Genomic DNA, 27701 nt, shown 5'->3' with positions numbered 1-27701 from the left:
GCTTGCTTTAAAAACTATTCCTTTTGATTGGGGTCATCCAAACTTTCATTATTGGAGATGCCCAGTGACGAGTATCCGAATGTATTGGTATATATTATACATTCAATTAAAGAGAGTGGTGGCGATAACTAGTTAATCAAACCTTCATTTAACTCAGTTCTATTGAGAGTACAGATAAAAACAACATTGTATAGGTCAAGTCAAAACCCCATTACCTATTTGTTTACTTACATATCAGCGATCAGTAGCTAAATTACATCAGTATAAAGATAAAGTTTCTTATCCCTATAACAATAAAGGTTAATACCAGCCTTCGTCATGAATGACTCGAACAAACTTATCACTAGCTTTCATCTGGACTGATTCAAGTAAGGATAGCTTTGTCAGGACGGATTCGATAGACATCAACAGGAATAACTTCTTTAGAATCGATTCCAGTAAGTAGAATTTTATAAAAGCATTTCATTTTATTTGTAGAAAATCATTTCTTTAAAGAGAAATGCATTAAACTGATAAAAAAAAATATAATATTTATGACACGTTTTGTGATGTTTTTTTTCAATTTTAGTACTGACAGGGCTGTTATTATAAATTAGGTAAATAAGACAACTGCCTCCTCTTACTTTTTAATTGCAAGGTTTTTCAATATGCTCCATTATTAAAGTTTTGGAATGCAGTCATTCTTATTTCAGTGCAGGAGTTTCCGAGAATATTTTCTAAGAGGCGAAAGGCTTTATCTTCAATTGATTTCTACCAAATATATTCATACGACCGAAAAACATATCAATAACAACCTTAAAATAATTAGTTGTTTGGTTCGTGATCTTATACACAGTTGTATAAACTTTTGACCTATCTGGTTCAATTTTCTCTTCTTTTGATTCAGAAACATTTTCTAGTAAGTATCTGAATAATAACTTTATCCTAAGTCGATCTGATACTACGCTAAAATGTAACAATCGTTCATTTGAAAACTTGAATAATCTGAAAAGTTAAAAGCTGTAGTAAACTGTGACAGAACATGATACATATGTAACTGACTTGAACTATATTGACTATGCAGGTTCGGTCTAATATGGTTAAACCTTGATTGGATATTTACGGGGCCTTACCTCTTGGGTTGATTTATAGTCAAGCATACATCAGTGGTCCTCAATCTTGCTTAGATAAGATATACAGGGCCACGCTTCCTGTATGCGGTACTCAAACTAGAGCAGCATCTATTCTAGAATCCTATATAAAGCCTTATTGAAAATTTACAGAGCCCAGCCTCTTGCATTGCCTTTAAATGAATCATAGATCGACGTTCCCCAAACACAAACCTCAACTACTTTATATTCCCATAAAAAGCCCTGATTTAATATTTTATACAAGGCCAATCCTCTCATATCAAATGGATGCTAGATCGGTGGTTCCTACATCGTAGTCCTGGGACATAGTCATTAATGATTATTTATAAGAGTTTTCAAATACCTTTTGTCTTGACATGTCTAAAAAATCTTATAGCATGTATCTTTATGTTTATCTTTGCATTGGAACCCTATGCGGTAGATGTTTCCTTCTTCGCTTACATGTATAACAAATAGGCGGACAAATAGTTTTGAATGTCAATTTACGTAGCACCTTCAAATATGCACTTAGATTATTTATTATTGGAACTACTTATATATGCATCACAGCTGTACTTATGATAGTCAAAGAAAATATTACTTCTTTGATACGATCGACATATGGCTGAGAGATGTGCACTTATTTCATCTACTCTTTAACAATTTAGATATTTAATAGATATACCATAATGTAAATGCAGTTTGATGATAACTTTCAATCTAAATTATTCATAGGGTGATGACAACATACAATATTGAGAGGGTACATATATTATGTAGATTGTATCAATGTCATCACTGGACGAGGAAGAATTTATTGTACAAATACATATAGTATATATGAAATAAGAAGATGTGGTATGATTGCCAATGAGACAACTCTTCACAAGAGACCAGACAGACAGACAGACAGACAATTTTATTCTTTAAAACCACTGTATACACATTGGTACAAAGAATGAAATAATAATACATAGTATACAAAATAAATTGTGCACATGACAAGATAGGAATGTTACAATTACTTTGCATATAATTAAATATATATATATATATACAAGAAGTTATCATAATAGAAAAACAAATAGACAAAGGCTAACCAGGAAGACCTGCTACTGAATTTATAACCTTAATAAATTTGCATATATTTTTTAACTTATTTCTATGTGTTGTTTGTAATAATTTACAAAATTTAATTATATTTACTCTGCTACAATAACAGTTATCTAAAAACAGTTTTCTTGAGTCGTCTAGGGATTTACAATTCAAAAGAAAGTGAAATTCATCACCTAATTCTTGACATTGACATAAATTACAATATCTCATTTCTCTATCTAAACCTATCCATCTTCCAGTTTCAATTGGTAATCTATGATTCCCAGTCCTAAATCTACAAAATGTAACTCTATCTCTATCTGGTAATATATCTAAATATTTTTCGAATTCAAACTTATCCTTATATAATCTATATGATAAACCTTTTGACGAATTACATATATTTGAACGCCAGTTCTGTTGAAATTGATCAAATAGCTTCTGTTTTAAACTATTACTCAGCCATTTTGTGCTAAAGCCAGTTTGTGCTAACCATATATTACTGTAACCACATGTATCAAGAATATTTTTGATAAACATAACCCATTCAGACTTACAATTATTCTGTGAATATTTTAAAAACATAAAGTTATACAAAATATGTGACAACTTATTTTCTTTGCCGTGGACAATTCTACACCAATAATTTACCATACGTAGTTTAACATAGACTACCATGGGATACACACCAAGTTCACCATATACCATAAAGTTTGGAGTTGACTTTTTCAAGTTCAGTAGTAGCTTGCAAAATTTCAAATGTACTCTCTCTATAATATCTATATTACTGAACCCCCAGATTTCACACCCATAAAGTAAAATCGGCTTCACTATCTTATCGAACAAATCATACTGACATCTCACCGAAAGGTTATGAACTCTCCCCTTCTTAAGTACATCGTACATGGCACGGTATGCCTTAGTAACTAATATCTTTTTAGTATTTGCAAAGCTACCTGTCCTTGAAAAAGTCAATCCCAAGTATGGTATTTCTTTGACAACATCTAACTCAATATTATCAAAATAAAAATGAGGATTGTGAGATAAACGTCCTCCAGAAAAAATAATAATTTTCGTTTTACTAGAATTTACACTTAGTTTCCAAAGTTTACAATATTCACTAAATGTATTAAGTTGAGATTGAAGAGATTCAGCTGATTCAGCAAATAGAACTGTATCATCTGCATATAATAAAGCAAACAGTTTAATATAAATATTCATCTCATTCTCAATTTCTTCAGATATACTACTAAGTCCCAAAACATCATGTATTTGTAAAAAAGATTCCAAATCATTCAAATATAAGGAGAATAAAAAAGGCGAAAGATTTTCTCCTTGTCTTACACCAATATCACAAGGGAAATAGTCTGATGATTGTCCATTATATACAATTCTTGATTTAATACTACTATACATATTGAATATAACATTATAAATTTTACCGTTAATTTCGTTTCCAAGCAATTTCTGAAACAATCCATTTCTCCATACACTATCAAATGCTTTAGCAAAGTCTATAAAGGCACAATACATTTTTTTCTTTTTACTTTTCATTAAACTAAATAACATGTAAATAACAAATAAATTATCTGTAGTACTGTATCCATTCCTAAACCCTGACTGATTTTCACAAATAATCTGATAATCATCAGAAAATTTGTTTAATCTTTTGTTCAAAACAGAGGTAAATAATTTGCCAAAGCAGCTAATAATAGTGATAGGCCGAAAGTTTTTGGGATCCAATTTGTCACCCTTGTTTTTATAAACTGGTATAATATTTCCCAATAACCAAATCTCGGGAATAATGCCACTGTCAAATATAATATTAAACAGCTTTACTAATATACTAGATAAAATATGGAACGAATGCTTTAAATACTCATTTATAATGATATCGTCACCAGAGGCTTTATTATTTTTCAGATTTTTAACTGCTTTTTCAATTTCATCTACACTTATGGGTACATTTAGTGACATGTTTAATCTATCCATATCATTTTTGTTGTTTACATTTTCACCATCTTCATTTGCGCTACCAGCATTTAATGTTTTAAAATAATCTAACAATATGTTCATAGGTATATCAGGGCTTTTCTGTTTTTTTCCACTATTCAAAATTTTCCAATATTCTTTTGGGTTAGTGGATTTCAAATTATTTATTTTATTTCTAATTTTTTTTCTATGTTTTCTCATACTTTTATCCATAGTCCTCTTACATTTTTTCTCTAACGATTTAGTTTCGGCCTCCTGAAGTTGAGATCGATTTCTTCTCAACTTTCTTTTTGATGATTTATATGTTTTCCTGGCTTCTTTACAATCATCGTCAAACCACGGTTTGGATGCCTTCTTATATTTTTGTAAATTTGGATTAAGTTTTTGCTGGGTATATGTGCCAAAGGTACTTTTAGCTGCATCGGTTAGTAAATTACTTATACTCTCAACTGCGGTATTTATGGTTGTTTCATTTATTGTTGCATTGTCAACCATATTTACTAGTTGAGTCAGTATTTCGTTTACTTTTTCTCCGTCTATATTATCAATAAAGTCTGCAGTTTTAGTACTCTCCCAGTCTTTAATCTTTTCATGCGATGGTTCATCTACAACCACTTTATTTTCAACTACTTCGGCATTAACAGTTAATGATAACGGATTATGTATATCCGAAAATAAAGTATTCGTTTCTAATACAGAGAAATTTTCTATAAGTTTGAGAAAACATGGGGAACATATATTATAATCAACAACACTAGCATTTTTACAAGTAAAGTGTCCACTGTTGTCACCAATTCTACCATTAACAATAAGCATATTGTTGTATTTACAAAAATCTAATAAATAGTTACCGAAATTGTTCTTTTTAACATCCATACTTTTTCTCTGGATTGGTAAACATAAATTATGTAATGTATTAATACAGGTATTTTCAATATCTAACATCCCCGAGAATTCATCGTATTCAAGGTCAATAAAATCTGGATCTCTGCTTGTTCTAGAATTGAAATCTCCCATAAGACAAATGTAATTATAATGCGAACAAAAGTTCAAAAACTCATTTTCCATTTCGTTATAGGGGTCCCCAATACAATACGATGAGTTTTCAGGAGGAATGTATACAATTCCAAATAAAACATTTTGATTTAGACGAAATATTTCTTTATCAACTGTGAACCACATGATATATTTACTATCTGTATCAACCATATTTATCTTATCTGCTAAATGTGTCCTAAAACATAATACTATTCCCCCCGATTTTACCCTTCGCAAAGTAAATCTATTTTTCATCTTAATTTCAAAATTTGGTATATCAATTTCGTCTAAATCATCCGTTTTTGACTCTACAAAACAAAGAATATCATAATTATTAATAAGATCTAAAAACTCAGGATATTGAACACGTCTACTTAAGCCACACACATTTAATGTAAGTATTTTTAAAATAGTTTTATTAATCACATGATTATTTGTATTGTTAAAAGTTGATTGAGCTGGAATGTTATTTTCTCTTCCAAGGTTGACCTAACTATGTCCGTCCCTGTCTGGAGTAGAACTCACTCTTGATCGTTTCTTCGGTCTGATAGGTGTCTGGTGGGGCTCTTCACGAGGCGCTTCGTCGTTGGAAACTGTCACTAACTCGTCATTAACATATAGTTTGGGCAGTGGCTATTCGTCCGGCTAGCCGGACAAATAGTCAAAAATGTCTATGCATCCGGCAAGCCGGACAAATAGCATTTTTTACGGTTTTTCGCTATTTGTCCGGCCAAAAATATAATGATGAAGATATAACATCGTGTTTTGAAGGTTTTTAATAAAGCACGAGTTGTTTTAATTTATATTGTCTAACATCTTTTTATAAAAAAAGAAGTCATTCTAAAAAAAAAAAAGAAAAAACTATACATTTGATTCAGACTTTTTTATTCTAATATTCTATGTGCGCATATATTTTCTGAGGAATAGGGCTTTAAAAATAGTGGTTTAATGTGTATGGTCTTTTGTATTCCAATATTTGTATTGATTCCAGTCATAGTTTTGTGTATCAATATGCAATGGCTTTATTTAATATACATCATACAATCAAATTTATGATAAAATTTGGACTCTTTTCACATTTTTTTAACGGTAATAATTCTTATTTGTCTGTCTTGAAAAAGATGGCCATCCATCCCTCCATTTTTTTGGGTACTGAGGGAGGGAGGGGGAATGATTCTCTCTTTTGTTGTTCTGCATATGAATTTCCTGTAAAGTAAATAGTCGGGCCAATCATTATTGGCTTCATCTATGATTCTAAAAGATCCTGAATTTATTGTTTCTGTGAAGTTTGGTTAAAGTAAGGTCCTCATATGATTATCAGTGCACAATTCTTCACTCAAATTGTTCGGCGATTTTTAATTCATAGGAAATTAAAGAAAATGGTAGGCACGTGTAACCTGTCCCCAAAAGTAGCATTGTGTTTTCAATAAGATTTGTTTTAGAAAACAAGAGGCTCTCAAGAGCCTGAATCGCTCACCTTAATTCTTTTGGTTAAATCTCTCATCAATGATTATTTTGGCTTTTCAATTTATTTAAATGTTTTTTTGGATCGTCCTATTTTCTTCAAAAGCCAAAAAAAATAATAATTTTCTCCTATGTTCTATTTTAGCCATAGGAGCTATGTTTCTTGACATACAAGGAAATAAAATATAAAATTTATACTAGATACTCTGAAACTCATTTAGCCTAAGTTTGGCTGAAATTGATACAGCAGTTTCAAAGGAGAAGATTTTTTAAAGTAAGTCAACATGATGAACAAATTGTGAAAAAGTCTTTAAAGGGCAATAACTCCTTAAGGGGTCAATTGACAATTTTGGTCAAATCGACTTAATTGAAGATCTTACTTTGCTGAACATTATTGCTGTTTACAGTTTATTTCTATCTATAATTATATTCAAGATAATAAACAAAAACAGCAAAATTTCCTTAAAATTATCAATTCAGGGGCAGCAACCCAACAACAGGTTGTCTGATTCATCTGAAAATTTTAGGGCAGATAGATCTTGACCTGATAAACAATATTACCCCATGTCAGATTGCTCTAAATGCTTTGGTTTTTGAGTTATAAGCCAAAAACTGCATTTGACCCCTATGTTCTATTTTTAGCAATGGCGACCATGTTTGTTGATAGATCACAACTTCGGATACAGTTTACAAACTAGATACCCTAAGGAACATTCAGTTAAAGTTTGGAAGTATTTGGCCCAGTAGTTTCAGAGGAGAAGATTTTTGTAAAAGATTACTAAGATTTATGAAAAATGGTTAAAAATTGACTATAAAGGGCAATAACTCCTAAAGGGGTCAACTGACCATTTCCGTCATGTTGACTTATTTGTAAATCTTACTTTGCTGAACATTATTCCTGTTTACAGTTTATCTCTATCTATAATAATATTCAAGATAATAACCAAAAACAGCAAAATTTCCTTAAAATTACCAATTCAGGGGCAGCAACCCAACAACAGGTTGTCTGATTCATCTGAAAATTTCAGGGCAGATAGATCTTGACCTGATAAACAATATTACTCATGTCAGATTTGCTCTAAATGCTTTGGTTTTTGAGTTATAAGTCAAAAACTGCATTTGACCCATATGTTCTATTTTTAGCAATGGCGACCATGTTTGTTGATAGATCACAACTTCGGATACAGTTTACAAACTAGATACCCTAAGGAACATTCAGTTAAAGTTTGGAAGTATTTGGCCCAGTAGTTTCAGAGGAGAAGATTTTTGTAAAAGATTACTAAGATTTATGAAAAATGGTTAAAAATTGACTATAAAGGGCAATAACTCCTAAAGGGGTCAACTGACCATTTCCGTCATGTTGACTTATTTGTAAATCTTACTTTGCTGAACATTATTCCTGTTTACAGTTTATCTCTATCTATAATAATATTCAAGATAATAACCAAAAACAGCAAAATTTCCTTAAAATTACCAATTCAGGGGCAGCAACCCAACAACGGGTTGTCTGATTCATCTGAAAATTTCAGGGCAGATAGATCTTGACCTGATAAACAATATTACCCCATGTCAGATTTGCTCTAAATGCTTTGGTTTTTGAGTTATAAGCCAAAAACTGCATTTGACCCCTATGTTCCATTTTTAGCAATGGCGACCATGTTTGTTGATAGATCAAAACTTCGGATACAATTTATAAATTAGATACCCTAAGGAACATTCAGTTAAAGTTTGAAAGTATTTGGCCCAGTAGTTTCAGAGGAGAAGATTCTTGAAATAGTTTACGACGACAGACGACGGACGACGACGGACGCCAAGTGATGGCATAAGCTCACTTGTCCCTTCGGGACAGGTGAGCTAAAAAATGTATATAATAAATATTTAGATACAACCGAAAAAAAGGGGGATCCCCAACCCTGGTGTCTTATTCCCAGTCTCGGCATATCAGTATGTTCATAGATCTCCGTTGTAGTATAACTTGAAAATAATGCATCCAAGCAAGTTTAATTGATATAATATTTTTTCCGAATGTGTTTTGCCTCCATAAGGTAAATTGGGTAAATCATCAATTTCACTTTAATTTCAGGCTTATTCCTCACAGTTAACATGCATACGCTATTGTTCTGGAATCACTCCTATAGACATTTGTTTAAAGCAATCACATTCTCTCTGGTTTTCTCTATGACATCTTTAAATATAAATCACGATCTCCAATTCTCAAAACGTCCATTGCATACGCGCGTGTGTTATCCGACACCGCGTGTGTTATCCGACACCTCATCCGGGACATTTTCCGCGTCACATGATACTTTATTGATATTGAAGATTTGCGCATCCGCAGACGGATGGCCGGACGAATAGAGATTTTTAACTATTCGTCCGGCTAGCCGGACGAATAGACACTCCGTATAGTTTGTCACGGATGAGAACAACTTTTGAGTTGTTTTTTCGTTCGGCCTTCATAATCGGATAAAGTTTCCGTCTTTTTTCTTCAATTTCAGCTGGAAATTGCTGGTTCACTCCATAGTGTGTACCTTTAAGGTTTTTACCGGCACGTTTTATCATATCTAAATCGGAAAAGTACAGAAACCGTGCTATAATTGGTCTCGGTTTGTTCCGGTAACTCTTCCCAAAACGATGAACATTGCCAAATTCTAGTCTATGTTCAATTCTCATGTTCTGATATATGAATCGGCGGAGTTTGTCTTCACAGTCTTCATCTCGATGTTCCTCAATTCCAGAGAATATAAGATTGTATTTCATCGAACGGCATTGTATATCAATCAATTTGTCGTTCAATATACACTTATCTTCCTCTAAATTGTCTATTTTCTCTTTCATATTCTCTTGTCTGTTTTCAAAATCAGTCCTCTCCCTCTGTAAATGTTCTATATCTGAAGCTAATTTGTCTGTCTTTGTCTTAATTTCATCAAACAGATTTCCTGTACCATGCGAAGTTGCTTCCAGTTGAGTTACTCTCGATTTGACATCTACTATATCCTTTTCTGCGTCGATTACTCTTGCGGAAAGGGAATTAAATTTATCGTTCATTTGACTTAAAGTTGTTGTGTTTTTTCCTGTATTTTTCTCGATCGAGGATAGTCGTGTATCCATTCTGTTTAATAGTGTCAATACGTTATTTAAAACAGCAGGTATTTCTGTTTCTTCTCCATACAAGACATTTCTACTTTCCTTTAGAATCTGCGTTGTCGATTTGTCACCCTTTTTATCTTTTTTGTCTCCCATTTTTTGTTTGTTTTCTCTTCTAGACCCTCAGTTGAGTTAACATGTATAGTTTTTGTAAATAGTACATCGGATCGGAACGGGATCACAGGTTATCTCAAATACACAATAATCTTTGCTAACGGGCGTTGAGAGGATAAGACCCTCATCCCAAAGTCTTTAAATATGATACATACGATTTATAGTGTGAAGTCAATCATTAGATCCATAGTTATAAGAATTTATAAGAATTTATCTTGAGACCTCGAAAATTCAAAACTTCCATCTTGTCATGCGCATTCAGATTAAAATAGAGACCAAAATGACACAGAAATTAACAACTATAGGTCTCTGTACTGCCTTCAACAATGAACAAAGCCCATACTTATCTACATCTTTAAAAGGCTCCGAAATAACCATGTAAAACAATTCAAACGAGAAAACTAACGGCCTTATTTAGTGTTCATTTTGAGCTAGACACCATCATCATGTATCTGTATATTTTGTTAGATTTGAAGTAACTTGTATGATTCTTTATTTGAAAGTAGAAGAGCAGTATTTGACCTATACGACCTTCTGTTAACTACCACCTGAGAGGCACTTTCCGTTTAATTAACTTTACAAATCAAACATTAATGTATTTGCCGTATACTTTGACTTAATCTGTTATTTTATCTACTGATATACATCGACTGTTGATAGACAAAGATATCAACGGATAACAACGAACTTTTAAGTGGTTTGCGTTAATTATATACAATTACAAAAATACCTATTCATGGAGAATAGGATGAACATTTCTATTGTTAGTGTAACATATGCGGATTAAAGGGGGTGGGACCGTGAGGGGCCCCTTGATCCCTTACTGGGGTACATGTATGGTTTTTCAGGTCCGGCCAAAGCAGATGGAAAATGGAAGCGTAAATACCGATCTCTTATCATCATGGGATGCCTCTATTTACCATTTCCCAATGCCATTCGAAAGTTCAACCCTATATCTCGGTCTACGCGGAAAGTCATTGTTAGAAAAAAGTTATAATTTGATTTTTCTTTGAAAAAGAAACATGATCAGCCACCTGATTCAAAAGAAGGCCGTACTAATAATAATATCAATTTAATATTACATTAAGTTTGAAAGACGAGTACCGGTGGTAGTTTCAAAATTGAAGATAACCAAATATTCCGTAAAAAGGGAGAGAGAGATAAATTGAAACACAAGTTATCTTTTCTAATTCTTTTCCTTAGCTCTTAACTATAACAAAACGTACGTTTATCCAACTATTGTTAACAAATTAACCTTAAGTTAGACAAGTTTAAAAAAAAAAGGCTATATTCAGCATACAAATCTATCACAACTTTACAGAAATATTTACCCCTTTTATTTACATGTATGATTAGTTAAGCATGGGAGGATTCTATGTGTACAAACTTCGTTATTCAAATCTTCTTACTGAAATGAAAAATCAATATAAACACTAATGTCTTGGTCAGTATCCTTCACCGTTCAAGGAACAGTCAGTCACATTAATTCAGACGAAAGGAAATACCGGGTTCGAATGTTTCTGTAGTATAAACACGCATTATATAGCCCGTAACTTGACATGTACATGTGTTTAACCCGTTTCTAACAGATCTACCTATCAATCATTCAGACACATTTGTTTGTCTGTTGACACTTGTGTAGGTAAGAGTTTTCATCAAATGTGCAATTACTGCATGTAAATGTATCGAGTCTGATTACCATTATGTTGTGGTATAATCATAACGAATTATTAATATGTTCCTCATAGATATATTATATCTGTGTTTCGTTCATGTTGCAGTGTATCATATGTCGGTTTTAATGGAATGTAAACATATGTAAATATAAAATGTCTTTTTATTTGATCAAAGTAATCATTTGATGGATAACTGTTAGTGATTTATGTTACAAATTGGATTTCCTTTTACCCGAGTTTCGTCCAAGTATATCCACTTTATGTATCCATTGAAGTAAATACAATTCTTCCATGATGTATCTAGCGATTTGATCCAGTTGTCGAAAAGTTTTTAAGACCAATCATGATCAAGTTTCTTATACTAGTAAGTACTAGTATTATTTTTATTTTTACTTATTGTTTATAAATTTACCTTACAATATAAATACAAAGTGTGATATAGTTATTGAGAATACTACGCTAGGATTTCATATAAAGACGATGTTTGCATCACTCTGCAGCTTTTATGAATATGAATTATTTCATTTTAAATTGTTCAAAGGTAGTTTATATGATTAGTTCAAAAATATTTGTAAGGTTTATGCAGGAACATTTAAATTGACATATAGATATACTGTTGTCAGGTTTATGATAGAACTTTTTTTTTTCAACAAGGTTCAACAATATTCTCCATTAATTACATTCACCATCAAACAGAAACATTTATCTTTTTCTCGCATTACATAATTTCCTCAGACTTTCTACATACATTCTTACGTGTCTACAGCAGACTAAAGCATGGTAGTAAATCAATATACTATAACCCGTAATTCCCAATTTTGACAAGTCTGACTTAAACAGCCAACACTTGTTTCTGCTTGGTAATGATTGCATTTGTCTGCGTTTAAGAATGTAAGGCACCAAAAGGGCGGGGGAGGCAGTGCATAAAGCCTTTAAAATAGAGGTAGGAGCACAAGACTGTTAACTGATGCCTACAAAAGTATAACATACACTACTGTTATCTCATAAGTCTCACTTCTGGAAGTCGGCTAGTATTTGAAACGTACCTCAAGAATTGATAGTGGGGTATAGAACAACGACTTTATTCGTGCATTTCTATGTATTCGTTTGTTCCATTCCTGTCTTGGAAGTAACAAGTTCTGCCAACTTTTTTACAAAGGAAAGGTATGCACATGACTGTTTGCTTTATTTGTACATGTACTAATATTTGTACATGTACTAATAAAGTCTCCTGTTTTCCTGCTTCTACCTTGAGCGAGCGGTAATGTTGACATTACTGTTTGCGTAACAGGTCATACTTTCGGTCATCTGAGTCTACGCGATCCAGGTTTACATTTATTCATGTCAATAACTACTGGAAGTATTAAAATAACGTAAAACAAGTTAATCCTAAATTTCTATAAAAAAAAATCATACAACAATTTTGATTTCAAACAGTAAAGGTAACAGCGCTAGGGTTACATTGCAAGACACTAACTTTTGATTTTGATTTTGTAAAATGTTAGGGAAATAGAAATATAAAAAAAATGTACTAGCTATGAAGCAAGAGATTAGCTCGGCGAGCCTTGATTTTGTACTGCATCTAAAATCACATACATTTTCCGACAATGTATATATATTGACGGAGACTAGTATGCATTGTACAGACTTTTCACTTCTATCGTTTATAGTGGCATACTCTTAATTCTGAATTTACAGTCCAATCAGTGTATGAATTATCATTTTCCGACCTTACATATGTTTATAAACAGTTATATTGAAGTCTTAATATAAAAATATATGAATTAATCTCACACTTCGTGTTAGTGAAACACTGAGCCTTTCATTCATGAAGTACAATTCAGACGAAAGAAAACAAAAGTAGATTTGTTAAATTTAAAGTTATTAAAGCATAAAGATCTTTTATATATGCTGCTGTACAATAAATCACCCTAGTTATGTGGATTGTTTATCTTTATAGCGGCATATCACATGATTTATATATCTCTAATATTGATACTTGCGACTGGTACATCCCTAATTTCAATGACATATTGAGATAACGGCAGTTAAAGACAGGTCACCATCTGTCGATACAAGTAGAGGAAATAACTTATGTAAATAGTTTTAACTGGACTACAAGTACTTTGTAAACAGTAAAATTTAATGTCGATATTCAGGTTCATAAATCTCTCATATAGTGTGTAAATATGTTTTCTGGTTCAGTGGAGACGTTAGTTGGTGCAGCTGCAACATACCTACTGATTTGTTACGCTCATATATCTCTTGTTTATTATAATTGGTGAGCTCTGATAAGTACTGTGTTTTCGTGAAATTAATTTGTTCCCGGGCGGATACCGATAAACACATGGATGTAAAGTCTTGACACATCACCTTGTTAAAACTGTCATGAGAAATAGCGACCGAAATTCAGGTAAAGTTTTATTAATGTATATTTTTTTTATTGGTTTGAAAGTTGTTTTCAATTTAAACTTGTTTATATTTCTTATGCATTGCATACTTAAGATATGTCTATAATAATTTATTTCTAGAATCACTATAAAACCAGCTGATATTCAAAATAGACAAAATTAAAAATAAATGATCACAAATGTTCAAAATTTCATCTGTTTAATCAAAGAACAGTTTATATTTATTATTAGTTTCATGTTCATGTATATGCATAACATAGATCTATCAGAATAATTAGACGATTTATTGCGGTCGTAAAACAGGAAGAAGAATTCTTATACACTGACATCTTTATAAATGCATTTAGGTTTTAATTTTCAAACTTATGAAATGTTTTCTTTATTTTCTTTGATCAGAATGATATTAATTGATTGATTGATGTTTGCTTAACGTCCAGTGAGAATTATTATGTTCATGGATATGTAAGTGTATATTCTAAATATTACAATGGAATTTAGTTTTACTTATGAAATATTAAATTTTATGATTGTTGAATTAACCTTGACGGCTACTCATATTACTATCAGATCAAAATATGAACTGAACATATTTTGTACCTATATAGATACACATGTGAGCGATATCACCTGCGATTATTTTGTATGTATGTACTGCCTAGGGTACACTAATTTAAATTCAATTAAAGGTCATCATTGATAAAACATTACTAACTGCATAGCTGATCAAACATATATGAAATAACTTTGAATATATTTATCAAAATTGTATAATAAGATAAAACAGACAAAGACTAATTAATCAACAACGTGTTTGTCTATTTTTGTATATAACAATAGATATGCAATGTAGAAAAATGTGCACATTATATATTATGCGATCTGTTGCACAAGTAAGTGTAAATTTAATCTTTTATGGTGTGTTAGAACATGATTGCAATCATTTGTTAGTCTTTTTTGTCTCTTTGTATGTTTCTTACTTTGTTTATGTTTAAGTCATCGTGGTAAATGAATAAAATGATTAAATGTTTATGAAATTTACATTTACATATCTATCTTTTATTCTAGGAATATTTTTTAATTTGCAACGTAATAGAATATTATATAAATTGTAATTTATAAAATGACCCGCCATTGTTTTACGTAGATTAGCCTTTTACATTAGAATGTAAGTAATACCAATCACCGGGAACACTGACCGCGAAGATATAGTTAAACGGTTTGTCCAAAACAAGCGTTACTTAAAATCAAACGGTTTGTCCAAAACAACTGTTATTTAAAATCTCTAAGTCATTGACTCCTTGTTGTTGAATTGACGTTTTTCACTTTGTTGACTTGCCGTTTTTCACTTTGTTTACTTGCCGTTTTTCACTTTGTTTACTTGCCGTTTTTCACTTTGTTGAATTGCCGTTTTTCACTTTGTTGAAATGCCGTTTATCACTTTGTTGACTTGCCTTTTTTCACTATGTTGACTTGACGGCTTTACAAGATCTCCCAACATATGTATCTTATATTATATCAGGATTCCATTACATTACTAGAAATGGAGGCCTCGGTGGCCGAGTGTTCTAAGTAGTTACTACTGTAATCAGTAGCCAGTCAACACTGAGGTTGTGAGTTGGAACCCCACTCGTGTTGGTGCACTCGACTCCAATCCTTTTTTTACTAGGAATGTCAGTTTGAAGGTCGATGGTTTTCTCGGGGCACTCTGGCTCCCTCCGCCAATAAAAACTGTCCGCCCCACGAAATAGCCCAAAAGCAGTGCATAAATGTAGCGCTAAAACACAAAGGAAAAATATAAAAAAAAAAGAAATTAAATAGTACTAGAAATGGACTTTTGATTATATTCATGTTATACTGTATACCATTGTTACTAAATAAAGACTTGAAAGTTTTATGTTGTAGCCTCAGTATAGACATTTGGGGTCAACTCTCACGGTCAGGATTACTATATATATTATGGTATTTGTTAAATAGTCAGTATACTATAATGTCATAAAGGATTCATTTCGCTAAGGATTTTAATCGACCCTTAGATTTTTAGGTATAGTTAATCAGGCAAAAAGACTACACCTTTCCCTATGCATGTGTATATAGTATTACTATATTTATACAATATAAGTTATTTTTGGCACTACGCATTATAAATTACGAAGTTATACATGTATATATGACTCCTTAAGTATGCATTGTTAAAGTCGTCAATTCTGGTCCGCTGATTTTCGAATAATTTAGTACAGTTTTTAAGCATACACAACTTTGACTGTCATCCCTGACCGAGAAGGTTTTTATTTCTCATGATTCAAAATTTGATTTTTTTTGGTGACAGATCAATTTTGGTCCTATTTTGCAGCGACCTAAGTTTATATACCAGTAAGCTTTAATGTTCCAAGTTTGCACAACATCGTCGTATTTTTATACTTGTATGGAGATTATTTTTCAATATGGAAAACTAAATTAAACCGTGACCTGTTTGATATTGTTTGATAAAGTTGAAACATTCAAGGCCATTATTTGCCAAAATTATAAGTATCGGTTACTTAATTAATGTCAAGTGGTAAATATTACATATCATAGACGATATAAACCAAAAATGTAGATCAATGAGAGCCATATGGAAATTAATGTATCGGGTGGTTAGTCCTATACATACTACAAATGGAACGAAGCAAGGCCAATGCCCATCTATTTAGTATACACAAGAAGATGTATCTAATATTTTACCTGAAATAACCCATACTCATATACACTTTTGACATTTAACGCTGATGTAAGTCCTATCAGTGGGTGTTTCCACTCGAAGTTTATAAACCGACCCAATACAATAGACACTCTGTAAAATCAGTGAAATTATAAATAAGAAGTCTTCGTCAGTACAGTCATGCGTCAAAGATTGAAACTAAATCTATTTATTGAGCCTTTCCTTTTAAAATTTGATTTAAATTGAAGACACGGTATAATAATATTTATTTACTGTGGAAAGCACGGTTATAAAGGAGCACACTGACGAGTGGCTACCCTGGTAAGGTTACCTTTAAATTATATCACTTGATCAACATTTAAAATTTTGTTGTTGTATATTATATATGTATTTCATTTTGGAAAATGATATACATTTATGTTTAAGCTATTAAAGTTTTAATTCTTATTTTTGAGGATAAAGTAACATTTTATTACGAGAAATTCAAATAACCTCTTTTTTAAAATCCAAATATATCCATTTATTACACACGTTTTACCCCAAGGATGGACTATTGTAAATAAATATGACCATCGAGATGACAATCTGAACTTTTGCCATCCGGAAGTAAAAACCTTGCTAAAAGGATCGCCCGTTTGGCATGCCGGATGTATAAATACGCAGTAACAACCGGTTGGAATGAGACGTTTAATCCACGTGTAGAGTATAACTCATCCTATACATGTGTTAATGCGTAGGAACCATTGTAACAACCCTTTTGGGAATCTATTATTATTGCTTGTTGCAGGGCAATATTTTGTGATGAGTCTTTAAAGATGACCTGTTGCAAGGCCATATTTTTTGAGGGAGTCTATAAGTATGGCATGTTACAGAGTCATATTTTGTTGGGGGTCTGTATAAATATGATAAATAGACATGGTTAGACTTATAAGGATCCCAGTTACTCATTGATACCAATGATAATGCTTATTACCTCGTTTTCATGACTTGTTGAACTATTTGACAAGCAAAACAGGCTGTCGTCTTATAATACGCCAAATTGTTGTCTTATTCTTATATATACACGTGTCTTCATTTCAAACGTGTTATATATAATTAATTCTCATATGTATCAATTAAGATGATTTTGAAAGACCTCCCTTTGAAAATAAGAAGGAGTTCAAATGGAAGTCTTACTTATCATTTTAAGTTTTGCGTCTATATGAAGTCATCTCGTGGATTTTATTTTGCGGTACAACGAGAATGACGTGAGTCACGTGACCATATATATATATACATTTGTAGATGAACACCTATACTGTATAAATCTGAACACAAGTCATGTTTAGCGGATTATACGGATATATATGTACAAATATAACAATTTTAAAACGAAAAAACTTCATAAAACCCCCGGAAATTTCAAACAGAAACATGTATTCAGTTTGGCTTGCTTTCAACACTGTATACGCATATTGAACCGCATTAAACCATTTTAGTTGACGTCAATGATAAATGGCGGTGTTTGAACACAGATTATGCACTAATTCCTCAGCAATCTGTGAGATAAAAGATCAGAAAAAAGTGTCAGTGTCGAATGTATATTACAGTTATATCATATCTGTCAGATCTGGCATTTCTTTACTTTGGTCAAAGGATCCAATTCATTTTTAAATATGGCTTTTAAAGAGAATAACAGTAAAAAAAGAAACGAACCAAACATTTTGAATAATAATATCACAAAAACCTCACTTTTCTTAAGAAGACCTTGGTATTGTATAACGATTTATAATGATTTATTGAATATGGCTGTTAAAGAGACTACAGAAAAAAAAACAATTGAACAAAATATTTGGTAAATTATACCTCACAAAAATCACTTAAGAAGATCTTGGTATTACATAATGATTTGTTACCTGTCATATTTTCATATTTTAATAACAGTTGTTGAGATTATTATTTTCTTTTCAACTCCTAATGTTGCGTAAAATTGCAGATTACATGGATAGGTAACTGTGAAAAGACGGTTTAATCTAAATTTCTGTATAAGCAGTCCTACAATGTTTCTTTGTTGCTAAAAAAAAATCTTCCTGATGATATAATGTCACGAGCAGACAATAGAGCCCCCCACACGCACACAGATATTTTTTGTTAATACAAACCTTTTAACAAATAGATATTTTTAACTATTGGTCCGGCTAACCGGACGAATAGACACTCCGTTTAATAATCTTCGTATCTTGATTAGCCTATATTTGATTTGTTGAACTAGTAACCAAATCAATGCTTGGCCATTTACATTTTGTCTCACCTTTCGATTAGAAATCACAGAAAGCTAGATAATTTAGATTATAAAAATAAACAAGCCTTTTATTGAACTTCGCATCTTGTAGGCAATATTTAATTTGCTGTATATCGTAACCAAACCAATACACTACCTTTGTTTTTTTACCCTCTCTTTTGTCTCGCCCTAGACCAGAAATCACAAAATGCGAGATATTGAGATTCTATTATAAACAATATAGGTTGTAAGGATGATTGTAAGGTGTACATGATCGTTTGACAGGAATTGACTGACCTTGTTTTAATTTTCATGGTTAATTGACCAATGTCCAATTTTAGTGGTTGTCGTACTAGCAAATATGTTCACAATATTTGGTGTATGTAAAAATTGTAAGGTGGTAGGGTTCATCGACCTTGTTTAATTTTCATGGATCAATGATAATTTAATGTTGATTTAATACTTGTAGTAAGACCTTGATCTTAAAGATTTTCAAGATACATTCAATCATGATCTGTAAAGTAGGGAAACATTTCAGCGTTTGCACTCTTGCTTCATTAGTTTACAATATTATAAACCTTGGGGTTTAGAGTGCGGTCAATATCCGAATCAAACAACGGTGGCATATTATTTGTAGTGTACCAACATTTCAGCTATTTACATGCAAGAACAAGTATAACTTGTACTGAAGTCCCTAATTTTCGTCGTAATTTAGCACAGGTGCCCCTCGTTATCAGGAAGAGTGTTGTCTAACTAACCAATAATGAGCTAATTATACTCTTCATGTGTTCTGTAGAAACGAAGATAATTGCTAGAAATAAAATGCAAATAAATATAAATTAACAACGCATAATATAATGTTGTCTTTTGCCCTTGTTTCACCTTGAAAATGTCTGGAAGAACCATTGATATTACAAGATCAATGGGATATCTGTTTGGCAGTGTGCTCATTGACATTTTTGATATACTTGCTTTTTGAAGTCATCAGTGCAAGTTTTAAGATAAGAAGCCAACTTACTTCACCTTAATAATTGGTACACGAAGCACACATTAAAGATTTTAGATTTGAGGAGTATTGAGAATATTCCTCTCAAACAACTAGTATTAGCTCATAATAAGCTTATGAACGAGCCATCTACATGATTCTTCCAAGTCCCGTTATCCCTCCGACAGGAATTACTTATTTGTTCATCCGCGTACTCTATTATATAACTACTAAATCGGTTGGGACTTAGAATGGAGAAGATTCATGTAGCATTGCAATTTGGGACTGATGTTTTTCCAACTCGCACTCGTTAGGCCTGCATGGTATAATATAATGATAACATGAGCATTACTGAGGAGACATTAGTTGTCAAGGTGCACATATGGTGCATTAACATTGGTAGCTTAAATGTTATTATTACCACTGGGTCGATTTCTTCCATTTAGATTGCGAATCCCTGAGGGTACTATCAGCCCAGTATAAGTATATCCATGCAGTATACTTCTCTCATGCAAACTTCTGAATTGCTTGTCCGAATTTGCCATAACTTGTGTCCTTTATGGCTTTTCCAATGTTTGGATAAGGTTTTGGATTTCAAATATTAGTTTTGCATCGAGTACACCGAAGAGACAATAATTGTCAATATGTGCCTCTGATGCAATAAAATCGGTACTGTTGATATATTTACTGCTGTAACTGTTATAGACGATACTGATCTCACCTATCAGGAAACACAATGCTAAAGCAGCATGCTGACAACTTTATTTATTTCGTTAATTTACTTTTTGATGTCAAGCCAACCTTAGTATATACTGATTACAGATTCGAACTGCAACCACAAATAAAAATCATAACAGATATGCATTAAATATGGAGTAAACGCCCATTAAAATTCAAAATCTAATCCAAACATTGAAAAAGCGATACAGGACACAAGTTATGCCAAATTCGGACAAGGATTGAGAACTTTGCATGAGAGAAATAAGTTAAACTGCTGAAAAAGTCAAGCTTACCAAAAAAGAAACAGTAAGGGTGGTTGGGGCATTCCGTCTTCAACGATATTTACACTAAATTCTCAAGAATAAGTTTCCAACATAAATTACCGAAATGACGACTATCAAGTTATCACGTGTACACAATTCCTGTATTTACTAGTCTTAACTGACTCGACCTACCATCATCTCGTCAAACAATAATTAATAAATGAAACTTCTCTCATTTGAGCTATGGTTTGAATTACACTAATACGAAATAATGATAAATAAACAACTAGTTTGAAGTCTACAGAACAATCCGTTTACCCTGAAAATACAAAGGTGCTATTAGCTCAGTCATCTCAAATGTGATAAACACAAATAATTTAGATATGAAAGGAAAAATATGTTTTTATTTACAATTATGAATGATATATATTCAACATACGCTGCATTAAATAACTGTGTTGCTTCGAATAATATTGTGAATTTGTGATGTTTTCATTCTAAATTATTGGAAATTTACCAGTATCAGTCAAGTGTGAGTTTTATTAACATTTTTTATTTACAAAGTCACATTTTCTCTCGTATCAAATATTTAAGAATCCCACATAGATTTACCAACTTTTCAGACATCTGTACTGTATCACATGTTCGTCACTAATATTGTAAGTTTCAATCACTCAGATACTTCGTTTTGAATGGAATTTACATTATCATTATTTACTTTCAATATCTTAGATAATTCTAAGATTAAGAAAGTAATATTATTCAAATTAGTTATCTTTCTTTTGAAAATGTATAGTACAATACCGATATTCTGTTTAAAGTAATGTAGGCATATGAGTCACATGAGACAAAAGTTAAATACTATGTTTTGGCATGAATACACGACACTAGACTTGCTACATATCCCTTCCTACTGTTTTGTCTTTTTCAATTTCACCCCTTTAACTTAACAAGTTTATTGCTCTTACTTAGAGATTTTCAGTATACTGACAACTTTTTCAAGGGGCAATCATTAAACAGTTACACACAATTTGGTAGAAAAAAAGATAGGGAATTGTAGCAAGCTATGTCTAACATGCCATATGTATTGAATTGAGAGTACTGCACATTTTGACATTATTAAAGCTATTTTACGTGAATTTGCTATGAAAAGGAACGGAAATTAAACTGGTGCATATCTCATAAATATTCTAATAAATCTGTCAGAGTTGATACTTGAATCCGAAAAGAAATGATTAAACATAGAAAATAATCTAGATTAAATTTATTTGTCTTTAATACATACTCTGCAAACTGACTTACACCCCCCTTTTAAATTTTTCTCGTCACTTTGATAACTAAAATTATGCTAATAATGCCACAGTTATTGCAGTCCGGAATCCACGTATCTGGGGATCATTTTACGATGATCAACGTTAAGTTTTCGTGGTTATGTCAATTTCACAGATACTATGTCAACTATAATATTTGGTGTATTGAATGATAGTTATTGGTTCTGCGTTTTTGATACTTGCATTAAAATCATTAAAGAATAATAAAGCTTGTGGAGCTGATGGTGTTACAAATGAGATGATAAAAATATCATGTTTAGTTAATACAGATATATATGTTAAGTTATTTAATCTTATATTTAAGTCTGGGATTTATCCAGCTGGTTGGAGAGAAAATTTTATTAAACCAATTTTTAAAGGAGGGTGCTTCAATGATCCATCAAATTATAGAGGAGTAGCCCTATCGAGCTGTTTAGGGATTTTTTTTAGCAGAATTTTACAGAATAGATTAGAAAAGTTTTTGGAGAAGAATAATATAGTTTGCAATGAACAAATTGGATTTAGAAGTGGTTGCAGAACAAGTGATCATATTTTAACACTTAAGACTATTATTGACAAAGCTTTCAAATCATCACAAGAAAATATTTGTCTGTTTTGTAGACTTTAAAAAGGCTTTTGACACAATAAATAGAAATGCACTTTTTCACAAACTGTGTTGTTATAATATAAATGGATCATTTTTTAAAATTTTACAAAACATGTATAGAGAGGTTCAATTTTCAGTAAAGTTCAGTGAAGGGTTAACACAATCCTTCAGCTCCACTGTTGGTGTAAAGCAAGGGTGCATTTTAAGCCCTACATTGTTCTCTCTTTATATAAATGACTTAGTTAACATATTTGACAGCTCTTGTGACCCTACTGTATTACATGATAAAAATGTATCTTGTTTGTTATATGCAGATGACCTAGTATTACTATCTGAACCAGAGTCTGGCTTACAACAATGTTTAGACAAACTCAACACTTACTGCGATAAGTGGAATTTAACTGTAAATCTAAACAAAACTAATGTTATGATATTTAATAAATCAGGTAAAGTCCTGAAAAATTATAACTTTAAATTTAATGAACACACAGTTGATTTGACTAATGAATATAAATATTTGGGTATTTTATTTAAGCCCTCAGGAATTTTCACTTATGCTGTCAATCATCTGTGCAAAAAAGCTTCCAAGGCAATGTTTTGCATTAGAAAGCTCTTATTCTCAGATAAACTTAATATTCATCCACATTTAAAACTGTTTGAAAGTTGTTTAAAACCTATACTACTTTATTGCAGTGAAATATGGGCACTTAATATGTTAGTTAAAGATAATAATTCAAGTCTTGAATGTAGATATTTGTCTTTTTTACCATAAAAATTTCAAATAAAATTTGCTAAATATCTAGTTGGTGTAAATAAAGCTGCAGTAAACACAGCAGTTTTAGCAGAAATAGGTATGTTACCTATTGCTATTGATGCTGTTAAGGCTTCTATTGGCTATTGGTGCCATTTAATAAATGCAAAAAAAGATAGTTATGCTTCAATTGCCTATAAATGTAGTTTAAATTTAAATAATGGTTTTGCAGTCAAATTAAAAAATGCTCTTTCAAAAATAGGGTTTAATCATGTATGGGGAAATCAAAGTACGTTCTCTAAAAAATACCTCTAAAATGTAGGCAAAATCTTTTTCAAGAAGTAGAGAATATAGTTCCAGATTTCACCAAAATGTCTGATGAGGAAAAATTTGTATTTTTGTTTACTTTTAATGAGTATGACGTAACTAAAATTATTGTCAAGGGAGTTAATGACTTATATGTATTAAGGAACAGCCTAGCTGATAAGAAAAACTAGTGGATGTAAACAAAATTGATGTGACTATTTAGGAGATAACTGTATTGTATTTTAAGCTCCGACGGCATCAATTGGGGATTTGATGATCGCAAATTAAGTTTACTGGCGACGCGTTAGCGGACTGAGACAGTAAACGGATATTTGCGACCATCAAATCCAAAATTGATGCCGTCGGAGCTTAAAATACAATATTGTTATCTCCATTCTAATGAAACTGACAGAAAACAACGTTAAAACATGTATTTAAAATCTGTCATATGCCGTCTGCGCTTGCGCGTACGTCCCATAGCATCAATTGACAATGTAAGAAAGTGACGTTATCCAATCAAAATGAACGTTACAAACGTTGTTGCATTAGAATTTATATTTTCTTATTATATAGTAATTGTAATGATATATTTTATAACAATTGCATTAATATGATTAATTGTACTTGTATTTTAAAATTTGCAAAGGTATCACCTCCTCCAAAATATTTGAATATATAGTCTTATAAGAATATGAATGTTGTTTAAATTTAGATAGTATAAATGTTTGTAATGATTGTCATGTTTGTCTTGGTAACAATCCAATATTTGGATTTTACACCAATAAAATGATTTGATTTGAAATGATTTGATTCGATTTGATTTGTAGTGTTCATATGTCTAGATCAATCATTGTTCATTGGTCAAAGTTAAATTTTCTTGGATAGGTTCATTTCTCAGAAAATGCAATCGGTCAACTATATGGCAATCTATGGAAAGATTGTGAAATGTACATTCCAAGAAGGTATCGTTCATTCAACTTTGACTAATATCAACGTTATGCTTGTTACTCAGTTATTATAAGAAATAGGTCAAGTGTGTTTGATTAATGCGTAATGATTGTAATGGCTAATCATGACCTTGACCTCAATTTATGGGTCCGTGATTAATGTAATTTCAGTGGTCCGTTTCTCATATTCTCTAAGCAATAGTTCACTATATTTGGCATAAGAAATGATTTTCAGATGTACATATGTCTGGAAGGATTCATATGATTTTTTTCCTTATTTTCAAGGATACATAAAGTTTTAAGGTTATGTGATACCTATTAATAGAATTGAGGTTGGAAACAGGAAATGCGTCAAAGAGACAACAACCCGACCAATGAGCAGAAAATAGCTCAAGACCACCAAAAAATACGCACGAAGAAAAACCCTGCACCCCGAGGCTCGTCCTTAAAACAATAATGTTTATACTGGTTCATACTGTAACCCTGATCTCAAAAATGCTTTCAACAAAGAAAAATCGAGATAATTAAAACAGACGATATATTAACGGCGTGTACTCTTATTTCTGTAATCTATTTGTCCTGAAGGCATTCCATGTGATTCAGATCCGTGCAATTTAGGACGTTAAACTGTTTCACCATCAATTCTCGATGTTCCTTTATTGTTTTTTTCTAATGAGCAATCATGATGTTTATACTATAAGCATCCTTTATTCTTCCATCAAACAGTAGTTTATTTATGTTTTTTTTTTATTGTGATATCGGTATAACTAATGGGGACAATGTGTCTTTGTTCTACAATTTGTTAAGTTATATATACGAACTTGCATATGTATATCTGCATCGAGACCTTCAATAAATATATGCTTCTTTGAAAATCCTATAAATAGTATTCCTAATTTTGATAACTAAAAGTATTCGAGTCTGTTAAAGGAATATATATAAAATATATGTCTCATCGAACCATTATATAATACATTTTTATTCCAGTAATCGAAACACTCATGAATAATCAACAGCGATGTAAAATGTTTATAAACACTTTATCAGTCGACCAATATCACAATCATTCAGTTTTCGTTCGTAGTTTAGTTATTTTTGTCATGGCCAGGTTTGTTCTTGTCGGTCGTTCTTTTGGGTTCATTGTTAAACTAATGTTCATAAAAGCACGAACCCAGGCACACATGTTTCAATCTGATGGAACATAATTTCTTTCTTGCATACTTTATTATACTACCGGTATTTTGATAAAATAATATGCGATTCTGTCCTTTTAAATGACATGAACCCCATAAAGATAAAATAGTCAATATATTTGCCTTGAATCTCTATTATATTCAGAAATTTTATTTACACAAAATTCTATTTTATATGTCAGACGAAAATGCAAATATATTAAATTACATAAAATGATGGGAAAAAAGTTATTAACTAAAACTGGATTAATTTCAGTTTTATATAGTTTGCGTTGGCTATTGTGATAAATTGAAATTAATTTTTCTGTCATATCTAAGCTCTGTTAATTATTTTTTTACACATAATGTTGACAATTGATTGGAATTCCCATGATAACCGGCATGAAAACTTTGAGCAAACTTGTGATGTACAGACTTTACCCTCGTAAAATAGATATGATTGTTTTGTTACAACACGTTCACATGTAGTTTTTTTTTCAACCAGTGCATTCACAACTTTTGATTCTTCTCGAAAGAAATATAAATGAATAGGAAATACTGTACATGTGTTTACATTGAGTGAGTAATAGAAAGCAAGTATCAGTATCTCGTCGTAAAGAAGTAACTAACTTTCTCACAAGGTTTGCTATGTACTTATCTCTATTTCAGTAAAAACTCATTTTAGACAGACTGTAGAAGTGTAAAACAGAATTTCCTGCCCATTATTTACTGTTGTATAATGACATATGCAAATTAAATCGGTGTATTATTACAGGGTTATATTGATGGGATATAATGGAAGCGGATAGCCTTCTATAGTTTGGATTTACGAGTGGCAATTTATACGGAGTTATTTGACGACACAGAAACAACACAAAATCATGAAGATTCCAACGGATTTTGACTTAGCGGATATAATTACTGACCAGAAGGTGGCACCACCTCCACGGAAACCAAGGTTACAAAAACATGACATTTTTATGGATATCAAAAAGTTCAAGGCTATTGATGACCATGCAATTAAGGTGAGTTGTAATGTGATAAAAAGTTGTTTCAAAGTAATAAATTTGAAATGAAATAGTAATTGCGTCTAGTTTTCTGTCATCAAATTGAAACATTATCGTTGCCTTTGTATTGTAATAATCATATACATTCACGCGACTATCTTGTCTTTCTCTGGTTTAATGACCAAAATTTGAACTTTTTAATGATACATTTAAATGATAACACTTCTTTGTAAGTATGATATGAGATACAATTACAATTGATTTTATACATTTAATTAAACATGTTAACGTGAAAAAATTATATCGTTTCTTTAAATGCAAAGTGTTCAATTCATCTTTAATTTTGGCTTCTAATGCCTTGTTTATGTATAATGTTTTTTTTTATTTGTTATTTCTTTTATTGTTACATACAAAAATATTAAATATACCCGGGGGAGGGGGCGCAAGATCGATAGGGTAAATCTAATTATGGTTAATGCAAAATGAAAACTGTCAATAAGGGAAAGGGAGGCCAGGATATTTTTAGAAAATTCATAAGATTTTATTATTTGTTTGTAAGATAATAAAAGCATAGTATAAATTCTATGTTTTCTGTAATTTTATCTAAATTTCTCGTCGGTATTATGTAT

General features: G+C 31.6%; 1 protein-coding gene across 6 annotated transcripts in view; it reads left to right on the top strand.

Annotated features, from left to right (window-relative positions):
- The first annotated feature begins 305 nt into the window (after window positions 1-305).
- Window positions 306-27701, top strand: part of LOC139520891 (uncharacterized) — a 40882-nt gene continuing 13486 nt past the window's right edge. Inside the window, exons 1-2 of one of the 6 annotated variants that reach the window (XM_071313916.1) lie at window positions 306-437; window positions 26841-27090. In XM_071313916.1, the coding sequence (XP_071170017.1) occupies window positions 26947-27090 (144 nt within the window). In that variant the 5' untranslated portion in view covers window positions 306-437; window positions 26841-26946. Of the gene's footprint in view, window positions 438-11577; window positions 12000-13548; window positions 14049-16895; window positions 17119-20143; window positions 21505-26761; window positions 27091-27701 lie in introns of those variants that run through there. The other 5 variants (XM_071313915.1, XM_071313913.1, XM_071313912.1 and 2 more) reach the window with 5 other exon arrangements.

Source organism: Mytilus edulis, chromosome 4 (assembly GCF_963676685.1).
Source record: "Mytilus edulis chromosome 4, xbMytEdul2.2, whole genome shotgun sequence".
NCBI classification, from domain to species: Eukaryota; Metazoa; Mollusca; class Bivalvia; order Mytilida; family Mytilidae; genus Mytilus; species Mytilus edulis.
Note: the sequence above shows the minus strand (reverse complement) of the source record. Positions and strands in the feature narration are given on the sequence as shown.